Here is an 11753-nt window from a genome sequence, read left to right on the forward strand (position 1 = left end):
GAGCATTGAGTAAAGTTCTGGAATACGACCATTAGACTACTAACATTTCTAAAAATCCGGGAATTTACGAAGGTGTAAGTGTCTTCTGAGGCTCTCTTCACAAAGTGGCCCAGTAAAATGTATGTATTACTGTTATTGACTAAATCATGAAGGACTTGTTAATTATTCTTAAATTTTTAAAATGTATGTATTTATATTATTATTTACATAAGCAGGTAACAGATAATGACATCATGTGATGGGACGAACAAGTGGTGCAACTGGTGGCAAGCGACACGCCTGTCCATAACAGTTGCAGTGTTGCAGAGCGTTAAATCGCAAAGATCCGAGAGGCACTGCCGCTGCGCTCGTCACTTTGAGACATGAGTTGACAAGTTCCATGTGTCTGTAATTTTAATCTTCAAAACTGGAACGAAAATAGCAGAAACAGGTAATATGGCAATACTTTCCTGGACGAACACTTTCACAAGAAGCACTACTGTTACATGTATGATGTAAGGTAGGTATTCTGAAGATTCTTATACTTATCCGCACCAACTTACAAAAATTATGTAACGCGACTACGTTGCATTCTACTGGTCACAGGCTACTAGAAAACTTTACGCTTTAACTATACTTAAATATTTCTGAGTAAACACCGGTATTAATTAACGCCGTTAAAAAACACTTATTATACCGTTTTCTTGCTTGCTGATACTCCTTACACAGATCCGAATTCTGTATTCACGAATGTCTTGTAAAAAGCTGATTAGAAATCTGCATCCATGCGATATCAAGCAGTGTCGTTAGGTAGGGTATTTGGCATTTGGCTTCTTTCTATTCATGCGTTGCTCAGTCGCAACCTATCCACCATCGAGAGAGCTTGTGCGCGAGAAAATCGATCGCCGGTATATTTTTCGGTTAAAATTTCGGGAAGAATATTTTCGCTGTGGTTTTAACGATTCTCATGGAATGTCAAGTATTAAATACTTTTTAAAATCAACACAATAAGTTGTTTCGAAGTTTACAAAAGGAACAATAAGGTAAAATAGAACGTAGCATTTATTCCAAGGCGTTATATTTTGGTAACCGGGCAAAACGCCAGTGTTTTGATGTGTTGTGCTGATCAAATTTTAAAAGAGATATACAAAAATCAGTGTGATATTTTTCTAACTTTAGTTTTATGTGTGTTATATGGAACTCTACATAATACTTACTATTTAAGATAAATAAAAACAAAGCACATATATTATTTACGTAAAACTGTGACGTTTGTATTCACATTAAATATTACAACGGTGTATATAAACATTAAGCAAATAGTAAGACTATTACGAATCACGCCACCTGCACTGACCAACAGAAATAAAGTTACGTTTTGTTTGTTCAATCTGTTTAAAACAATAAAATGCGGCCTTGTAGTCCACGAGACTGTGTGACTCTGTTTATATAAGGTTTATTGACACTATGTTAGTGACTTAAAATAAATATGAGTGCGGAAGATACCCCAGAACGAGGGGTAGGCCCGGAAATTCAAGTCAACACTCCTGAAACCCCAATAAGACAAGCGCCCCCTAAAAAGTCTGTTGTGACCAGACTTTGGGACGTCCTGCAGCCTCTAGCAAGATTGTGGGGTCTTATAACAGCTGTGGGTGAGTCATAAGAACTAGATATTTCAAAGAACAATTCACCATTGTCTTAAATAGTTTTGGAATTACAGATTCTATTTATCTGTTTCTTATTATGATTCGGGTACATATCTACATATCAACTTATTAAATTCTTCATCATTTCATATCGATATTAAATGTTTTGTAATTTTTACATTAACTTACTCGTAAGTATACTCTTTTTTTTATAACATCAAGTGACGGGACGAGCAAGTCTTGCGCCTGATGGTAAGCTACATGCCTGTCCATAACAGTTGCAGTGCCTGATGGTAAGCGACATGTCTGTCCACAACAGTTGCAATGCCTGATGGTAAGCTGCATGCCTGTCCATAACAGTTGCAGTGTCATTCAGAGCTTTAAATCGCAAAGATCTGAGAGACACTGCTACTGCTCCCGTCACCCTGAGACATAAATTGACAAGTCACATGTGCCTGTAATTTCACCAGCACCCTTACTCTTCTAAACTGGAACGCAGTAATGCTAACATTTCTGCTTGACGGCAGAAACAGGTAAGGTGCCAGTACTTACCTGGACGAACTCTTTCACAAGGATCTCTATCTATGGAGCAGTGAGTTTAACTCTAATTGCACTATGAATATCCTCTTGTCTTACTTGAACGCGTGTGTGTAGGCTGCTATTTAAATGCAAAAAGAACAGGCGATATCAGATACATAATACGAGTGCACCTAATTACGAGGACAAAAAGATAAAGAGTACATGCAATTGACAAATTGATTCCAACAGGCTGACACATTGTTACAGCTGCTTTTTTCGATCTGGTTTTTATCGTGTAAGCAACGGACCGGCGTGTTTTTTAATTTTTTGTATTTCTAGAATAAAATCGTAGAAAATCTCTGAAGCACCATTAAACTGTGGGCTGGTTTCCTGTCGCTCTTGATTCAACAGCGTCTTGTCAGAGAGGCTTGAGTTGGATTGTAGTAAACCGCAAATTGTTCATCTATAACATCCACGCTATAAAAGAGTAATCATATTCAAAGTCCAAGAACTATACGACGAAATTTTTCTCTGTACACTTTTAAGAGTTATAGGTACCTACCTGCTAAGGTATTTAAATAAAATTTAGATTATGTTCCCCAGTAATGAGTGCAGCGGGCTCGGAGTTGCTGGTTCTTGGCTTCGAAATAGCTCCGGCGCTTATGTAAGTATAAAAATAATTAAAATGATATTTATTGAGCGAGTTTCATAAAATAATTTTGCACAAAAAAAAACATTTTTTTAACGAAAAAGAAACTTTTTTTTATAATCGACAGGTTTTTTACATTTTCTATTATTTATAGATTCAGAAATTACATTTCAACGAATAAGGCTTTTTATTTAATAAAATTAACATGCATTACAAGTGTAAGGTCTCGTGTAAGAGAACAATCAAATGGAGCGACCTTTTGAGCTCACTCATCATATTAACTCTTATAGCCAATTTAAAAGTCACCAGTCAGGGGAGAGTTGACCTTTAATTGTTTATCAGTAATTTACTCCTTGTATAAATAAGATAATAGTTGATGTTATACAATTTATGTTTCAAAATGACCACCACAATGACCGCCGTAAAGAATAACAATTTTCCGCGGACAAATATCAGTAAATTAAATTATTGAAGTGGCAGTATGGCCAATAGACGCCTTAACCTGTCCCGAAAGACGGAAAATTTTAGTACTATGTTCTTAATTGAGTGTCAAAATGACTATTTATCTAAATATTCTGCCGTAGTAAAGTAATTGATAGTTACGCTTTAAAGATATAGAACAAAATATTGTCGGTTCAAAGGTAAGACACGCTAAAAAGCCAAATCGACGATTGGAGATCAAGAATTTTGTATTTCACCTGCAAAGGGACTTCCTGTTATCGTATCGGTTAATGTAACTTTAATCGAAATACAGTTTTAATGAAAGACACTACGCACTTACAAAATTTTTCAGTCATAGATGTTTTTCCCAATGAAATGGAAATAGAAAAAACTCCTTTTTGAGTAGAGTGGGACTTAGTGAGTTTTTCCGACGATATCCAATTCAATAATTCCGGAATTTCAGAGGGTGGTATTATTCACACACATTAAGGTGCTATTATTATGTAATTAATAATATGAATTAATGTAAGTTATAATTTTACGTACACGACTAATTCGTAACACATAATCTAAGATGTCATTAAGTAGGTAAAGACGGGTCATAACGCAAGTATTGCCGCTATCCAAAACTGTCAGGATGAACCAAAGATATTTACAAACCGCGAAATTTTTGTTTTAAAGAAATGATAACATCATATAATACATACAATTCACTATAACAAATAAATTATATATTATTACACAATATCTACGTTATATCTATTAAAAATCAATTCAGTAATCAGAATATCGTCTGCACTTGATTTCGATTTATTACGGCATTCTTTGCAGATAAATAATTCATATAGGTATTTCTTTAAGTAAGTTACAAACGTAAATAAAAATGTAATCTCGAATAATATTACAAGGTGATCTACAAGTAGTTATTTACTAAGGCTGAAATTTAAATCTTAATGGCCCAACAAACGTTTAGGCTTACCTGGGTAACTTTTTGGAGAGTTTTCTCTACCTGATTTTGGTGGCAATTTTTATTATTTAAATGTTTTACAATATTATCACGAAATATTATTTAATATTCGCGTGTTGTATTCAGAAATATTATTTATTATATCACGATAAAATATTTGCGTACTTAAATAATAAAACTTGGCACCGAAATTAGGTACAGAAAACTAACCTGATAATTACCTACCTACATACTTAGGTACTTAAATACACATTAGGTACATAACCTACATAATACATGCACCCTGTAAGCCAAGTGATAGAGTTTAGTGATAGTGATATAGTTGCTATTCCACTTAACCACAGAACCATTTTAATGCCCTAAGCGGACAGCATAAAGATAATCACATGTAACAAATGAGCAAACTTCAGAAGTTGTAAGTCGTTTTGAAATATCGCAGTTTTTAAGAACTTCCTTCCAACACATTAGTCTTTACTACGATAAACTGTACCTTGGGGAGAAGGTAGGTAAATGGAGAAGTTTATTGACAAAAAGTCCGAATAAAGCCAGACGGCGAGACTTGCCGGCGCCTATGGATTTAATTATTGGAGAGTAGGATGACATACTAGTTAGAGCGAAACTTTGATTTACACTTATGTGCTCTGTTGTTTTTGAAGCACCTATTTCAAGTCATACGTTGTTATAATTCCTGTTATCGGATTTTTTTAATAACGCGTTCAGACAAGTATGACGATTAAAGATTAGTTCTTCAACTGCGATACGATATGATACGTAAGGTAAACATGCCGAAGCACATTCGTGTCTTTTCCTTCCAAATGTTTTTGAACAACAACAAATTACAAAATTATTGACGCTCACATTTACTTATCCATAATATCGTACATTTTGTACGATTATATTCAGAAACTTACGATTTTCTCCTTTACACAGTGCGGGTGCGGCAGCCGTACTCATCCTAGAAACAATGTGGGTAGCAGCTTTGTTCGTAGACCTCATCTGCAGAAGAGGCGAATACACACTGGGACTCCGTTGTTGGGACTTCTTCCGATGGTCGTGTGGGCGCGCACGTGCACCTTTCTATGCTTGCATAGCTACTGCATTGTTATTCGCTAACCTCACTCCTCTTTCAACTGTCACAGGTTAGTTTATAGACACCATCGAGTATAAAAACAGAACTAGAGACGAAATGTCATTTAATTTGAAAACTATTCTGCCAAATCATTACAGTCACAACTGTGCTCCGATTGGCCAGCCCGAACTGGAAACAATTGACGAGTCGTCAATTGTTTAACTTTAAATAGACCAGTTTAACTTGAGCTTTGCAATAATGGACCTAAATTGAAAAATTACATATTTAACATTTCATTACCAATGAAATGTGAATACGTTTGTTTTATAATTAGATGTTTTGCTGTTTTTACCACACCACCAAATGTTAGAGATATTGTCTTATTACAATAAATACACAATATTTTTGGAATATACGGAGACATACACACAGGTCAGTTGCTGGCGCTGTACTATTTCAGCTTTCTATTTGTGATTTCAGCGCAAACGAGAGTTGACATTTAAAAGTGATAAAAGGCTCATTTGCCTGATGAATTGCCAGGGAGGGATGGCCTTTATTTCGCCTCTATTTCTGGTTATATACTCGATGATAGACACTAATATCTGTATGTATTATTAGCAGCAGAGGAAATACAAATGAAATTTGATGCGTAAATAGATAGGTAGAGTCGAATTTATTCGTTACTGAATGTTCTACGTAGAAACAATGGATAATTAAATGTAAATATATTATATATAATAAAGGTAATAAATTATAAATATTAAGATTGGTAAACGTAAACGAAAATACTTAAATTTGTATTTTGTTTAAAAATAATTTTTAGTTCATTGTGTATTAAATAACATTTAAAATTTTTGCCGTTCAGATCCCAACTTCCCTAATTGAGGTTGATCCTCTTTATTATAAATCTTTATATTTTTACGAAGAATAAAAAAATGAAACCTTTATTTCAATAGACGTTTTCGTCATGATATCGTCGAATCATTACCTAATTAGTTAATAATGAATTTCGTCGATGTTTCGTCCTAATTACTTTGCACGTCGGAATGTGACGTAAATGAAGTGCTAAAGTGTGACAATATTGAAAAGTACATCGTTTAATTAACATTTTATTTTAGTAACGTGTATTAAAGGTGAATATTTATTACATTTGCAGTAACACATGCTTCATAATAAATTGTTTATATAATTGATACTTCAAAACTAACTCTTTTAAGAAATAAAAGTTAATACGTTTCTCATCTAAAAAAGTTCTCTATTGTAAGCCCCGTTAAATCTCAATATACATATATCGCATGTTAAAAACAATACCATCCAAACGGAAATCCCGCTTTATAAAATGTTAACTTATTTTCAAAAAAATTAAGATTATTTCTCAAAATTTGACTTTTTGTTGACGGTATTGCTTTGCGCTTGCGGTATTAGTTTTAAAATCGCATTCTAACACGATACTATCTTGTTTTCATATCACATCTATAAAAACTATATCGTATCATCTTCATCTGAAATCTTTTCATCTGAAAGGTCAAAGTGTAAACTAGATCAGTTTCTTACATGTCAGTGTTGAAATATACTGTGTGTCCTTCCGTCCATGGTGCTATGGACTAGAGACAGCACTATGCACACCTGATGGCCACATCCGTAGCTTGTTATGGTTTCTACACCCAGTGTTCCTTAATGCCTCTATCTCCTGCACAGGTGGAATGCTGCTAACTCTAGCAGCTCTACGTGCCATAATTCCATTTTCGCCTTATGCTACCCACGGCCCTCACTCGCCCCGAGCTGGTAGCTCTTTGCTCAGCCAATACGATTCCCCACTTCCAGATGTCTTCTACAATGCAGCGCATACTGGTGATGACAGGTAAGTATCACACGTCTTCCCAGAAATAAGCTCTAAAGAAGAGAGGGTGTTAAGGATTTTTATTATTATTATTTTTTATAATATCCGTTGACGGGATAAACAAGCCGAGTGCCTGATGGTAAGCTACACGCCTGTCCATAACAGTTGCAGTGTCCCTCAGAACTTTAAATCGCAAAGATCTGAGAGGCACTGCCACTGCGCCCGTCACCCTAATACATAAGTTGACAAGTTCCACGCGGCTGTAATTTCACCAGCACCCTTACCCTTTAAAACCGGAACACAGTAATGCTGACATTACTGCTTGGCAGCAGAAATAGGTAAGGTGGCAGTACTTCCCTGGACGAACTCTTTCACAAGGAGCTCTACGCTACTGAAACATTTTTTTCGTATGGAACAACTTCGGTAGATGGTAGTTGTTGATTTTCGACTGAAAGATTATAGTCCTAAAGTGGTTTCTTTAGTTAGAATCTGAAGAAATACTTGCATGAAGCATTTATAACCAATTTGTTTACTTGTTCATGGAAAGTCAACAGCTTCAAATACCAGGCTTCCATCTATTTTTCAGACAAATCAAACACAAGTATTGAACAAAATGAATAATAAACAGTAAGTGTTAACATCACGCACTTACATAAAAATAATAACCGAATACCTGCGCCTACAGTTACGAATTACTCAATAAAATTAAATAAAAACTTTGTGAGTTTACACCTTGCGCATCAACATTATAATTGAATATTTCAATATCCAGATCATGATGATTTGCCAGTAGACTATCCAAACTCTTGCTAGCTCTACAAAAACAACTATTTTGTCTATAATTAGTTCTCGTTAAGGGGAACTGTAACAGAGTGATACTGTCTCGTAGAATGCGTAGGTACATTAAACGGAATATCACCCAATGGGTCGGGGCAATCAACATTACCGTTTATGATATTTAGATTTTAGCTATATATCAAAAAAATTTTCGGCGAATATTTAGTGGCACTTCATGGGTACTGGATCCGTACAGAAATTTGATATTTGTAGGTGATTATACAGTTTCCGCAAGGCCAATATTGCTCTACATGGAAAAATTTCAGGTACAAGGCTTTTTATCAGTCACACTGCTCTTGAATATAAGGGTGTGTAATGATCGACATAACAACAAATAATTTATTTTCATTCCTTGGTATAAAGGGTATTTCAAAGGATATAATCGCTTATGGGATATAAATTAACAAGTAGTATAGTATAACAAAATTTCAAGATGTTCTCCAGCTCCTGGTTCTATATTTGGTTCTATAATAAATATCCTAAGAATATTTATTAAATTGAAAGTTTTTTATATCAATCATTTATAACGTCCAATGATACTTTAAATTTATGAAAGAGATAAGTTTAAAGAGATTAACATTATTACATTAACCTCAAGAACAACATTATTTTTTCATGAAAAATAGTGACAGACATAACATTAATACGAGGAATAAAAATAAAGTAGCTGTTCTTGACAGTCGTCTTCATAAAATCTTTAGAGGATGGAAAAAAATAAAAATAAAATCTCAAATTTATCTAAGGGGCAATGTGTACGCTTCTTATTATTAAGATTCCGATTGATGTTCAAAATTTGCCATTTACGAAGCTTAAAACTATAGTGAAAGAAAAAATGTTATACTTAAGGTTATTATACAGCTTCTGCGTACTTGGATGACAAAAATCCGTGGTAGTAACCTTTTAGCATGTAGTCTCGATCTAAGATGTTTAAATTAAATATTGTAGTGATAAATGTATTCACATGTATATTCACAAAGAGCAACCCTTGGAGTTTCTTGCTCATTCTTCTCAGGGGATCTGCCTTACGAATGAGTAGTAGAGTTTTATCAGTATGACGATTTCAAATGTAATTTGCCTACCTATGAAATAGAGATTATTTAACTTTGACTTTGTCTACATACTAGTTATATCCATTGAGCGTTTGACCAAAAATTTGTCATTTATTGTTATAGCGAGCGAACGGCGTACAAAAATAAAACTATAATTAAAGGTTTAGACTCTATTTATCTATCAATCGAGCCAATTGATAAGATTTGCTTCATTGTTTAGAGTTATGTTTACATCTGTTTATTACGTCTTTTGTTTGTGATGAAGGACGTTGGACGATATTTTGGAAAGGCTAATTTTACTTTTAATAGTTTGTATTAAAAGTAAAATAAGTCTTATATCCTATAAAGAATACATCCAGTTGGCAACGGTATGCTGCCTTGACTATATTGCTAACGTATTTGTTGAAACTGAAATTATTTTAAATCAAATCTCTTTGTGTATTTAAAAGGCTTCCGGAAGTTCTTGTCTAAACGAATCATACGAGCCCGACCGCAAGGTAGTTGCTGCGCAATGTTGAGGAGTTCCTTCACCATAACTATTTTATTTTTATTGGTTTTACATCTCTGCCATGTTTTATTAAAATCGGATAACGAAAAGTGGGCGAAATGCAATATATCGCATTCATACATTAATTTGCTAATTTTAAAGATGGATTATTTTCTTCAAATTTAATTGCGAACTATTACTGAGGTACCATCAGTGGATTTTCCAATCACTCATCCGATTTCTCCAATCACTGGTGACACAGACACATAGGACTTGTCAACTTATGTCTCAGGGTGACGGGCGGAGTGGCAGTGCCCCTTAAATCTTTCTCCCGAGGGTGGCAGTGCAACTGTTATGGTCAGGCGTATAGCTACCGTCAGACGTACGACTTGTTCGTTCTGTCACTTGATATTATAAAAAAAATCCAATTTTTTTCTTTTACCGACATTCTCAATTTCGTAATAAAATTATTCCTACTTTAAATTATTGATTAAGTGCTAGTTTCAGCATTACAAACATGGAAATTGAAATCAAACAATAAAAGATGCATACAAATTGAGAACTTCTTCCTTTTTAAGTCGGTTAAATATTAAGAAACATTTTAATGCTTTTCCTTTTCATTGATCAATGTGTGTTTCTTTTGAATTGTTTCAGATGCGAAGAAATGACTGTTATCGGTGTAAAGACGCCTGAAAGATCTCGTTCGGTCACACCGAAACCTCCTCTGTTGGAACTATGAATTATCGTAGTTAACTATAAGTACTTAGTAAATTAACATTATTCTGGACTCTACATTATTCATTCGTTATTGTGGTAGCAAAGTCTCGCTTTAAAATAGCTAATTTATAATAAACAAGGGGTAAAAATAAGAATCTAGCGTATAATTAGGGCTATTTATTGAATACTTTTGTAATTTTATACACCAGAACAACTGTGATAGCTTAGATTGTAGAATCTACGTGCGCCAATCAGTCATTGTAAACATTTTGTTAGTTATATTGTAAAGTTAGTCATTATAAGGGTTCAGACATTTCAAAGACACCAGGTCAAGCCATTTACTTGATGTGCATAATATTCAAGCGATGCTGTGATGTATCGCATTGTTGCCTGAAGCCTTACACCACTTTTCAATGTATGACATGGACTAAGCGCAATAAAATAAAAGACAGAAATAACTGCTCTAGCTACAAAAGAAGGTAATAAAGAAGTTGCTAATTCATTTGTTTTTGACTAAGTACTGCATAATATGAGTACGCTGCCTTCATTATCTGCAAAGAAAGTCATCAGTGGGTTAGTATGGCGGATTTCTATTATTTGTTTCTTTTGGGTCATCAAGGAAAGGTCACACCGCGAGTGAAGCTAAGCTAAATTAGCTTGTCTCACGTGGTCGCGGCAGTTTTTATACATCTGTTAACATCGCTATCTAAGCCAACCGAGCTGACTCAACTATGTGGGTTAACTACCCAGCGATCCCAGTAAGCTGAGTAGACTCTGTCGCCTTTCACCCCCGTGCGGGGAAAGACTAGCGTCGAGTACTCAGTCACTACGATACCTCCAATGAACACTACGGCAATTTTTTTTTTCATTTTCTGTTATTTTTGTAAACAGCCATATTTATTTACTATATTATGCTCCCCGAATACTTTGAAAAAAAAAAAAGAAAAACTAAGCACAGTTGGCTTAGCTCGCATCGCCTGCTGCATGCAGCTATGTGGGGTAAGCTAACGTAGGTTAGTTTCGCTTGCGGCGTAGCCTCTCCTCTCGTTTTCACTTCTATGACAAATTTTAACCAAGAATTAATTGATTTAAGATTGATTTGTCTATAATTCGATTCTTGAGATTTACTCGTACTAGAAAATCTATATTTTTTTTGCGAATTTGTTGTTCTTCTTCCTGTCCTTATCCCACGCTAGGTGGGGTCTGCACAACAATTGTATGTTGTTCATCCATCCCATTTTTTCTTTAAAGAAGACTAGATTATTGGCAATGAAAGTATTTTTTACGAATCTAACACCGTGTATATTTATTCAAACAAACCAACGTTTCGGGTTGTTTATTGGTCCCATAGGCACGACTGATACGGAAAGCATTAATTCCCAATGAATGTAGTCTTCTTTAGAGGAATCATAATAACTTTTTTATAAAAAAAAACCTCAAAAGTTGGCTTATCTGCTTTCGATAGGTACTATAATAGAGTCCGCGCCTCCACCATTTATAATAGAGGGCTGTAGCTCAGATGCATTGCGAGAGGTACTTTTAATAATATAAAA

At 34.7% G+C, this 11753-nt stretch overlaps 2 protein-coding genes across 3 annotated transcripts in view; one reads left to right on the plus strand and one right to left on the minus strand.

Moving 5' to 3' along the window:
• Positions 1 to 862: 862 nt before the first annotated feature.
• Positions 863 to 11569, plus strand: LOC113231617. Of its 2 annotated transcripts, none has more exons than XM_026466024.1 (5): positions 863 to 1631; positions 2748 to 2808; positions 5132 to 5340; positions 6969 to 7131; positions 10138 to 10787. In XM_026466024.1, the coding sequence occupies exons 1-5, from the start codon at positions 1469 to 1471 to the stop codon at positions 10220 to 10222; spliced, it is 681 nt and encodes a 226-aa protein (XP_026321809.1). In that variant the 5' UTR covers positions 863 to 1468; the 3' UTR covers positions 10223 to 10787. The 2 variants fall into 2 exon arrangements, with proteins under 2 accessions (XP_026321809.1, XP_026321811.1); XM_026466026.1 differs by having other exon boundaries at positions 1504 to 1631; positions 2734 to 2808; positions 10138 to 11569.
• LOC113232029 overlaps positions 10695 to 11753 on the minus strand; it is a 9688-nt gene continuing 8629 nt past the window's right edge. Inside the window, exon 5 of the mRNA XM_026466653.1 lies at positions 10695 to 10751. Within this exon, the coding sequence (XP_026322438.1) occupies positions 10695 to 10751 (57 nt within the window). The remainder of the gene's footprint in view (positions 10752 to 11753) is intronic.

The sequence above is a fragment of the Hyposmocoma kahamanoa genome, unplaced genomic scaffold, assembly GCF_003589595.1.
Source record: "Hyposmocoma kahamanoa isolate Upper Pololo Valley unplaced genomic scaffold, ASM358959v1 66, whole genome shotgun sequence".
Lineage (NCBI taxonomy): Eukaryota > Metazoa > Arthropoda > Insecta > Lepidoptera > Cosmopterigidae > Hyposmocoma > Hyposmocoma kahamanoa.

Bases quoted from the DNA above. Each gene is read 5' to 3' on its own strand.
- LOC113231617 (XM_026466024.1), top strand. From the start codon at position 1,469: ATGAGTGCGGAAGATACCCCAGAACGAGGGGTAGGCCCGGAAATTCAA. The intron at 5,341-6,968 runs GTTAGTTTATAG...TCTCCTGCACAG, and splicing joins TCCTCTTTCAACTGTCACAG to GTGGAATGCTGCTAACTCTA. The intron at 7,132-10,137 runs GTAAGTATCACA...GAATTGTTTCAG, and splicing joins GCGCATACTGGTGATGACAG to ATGCGAAGAAATGACTGTTA.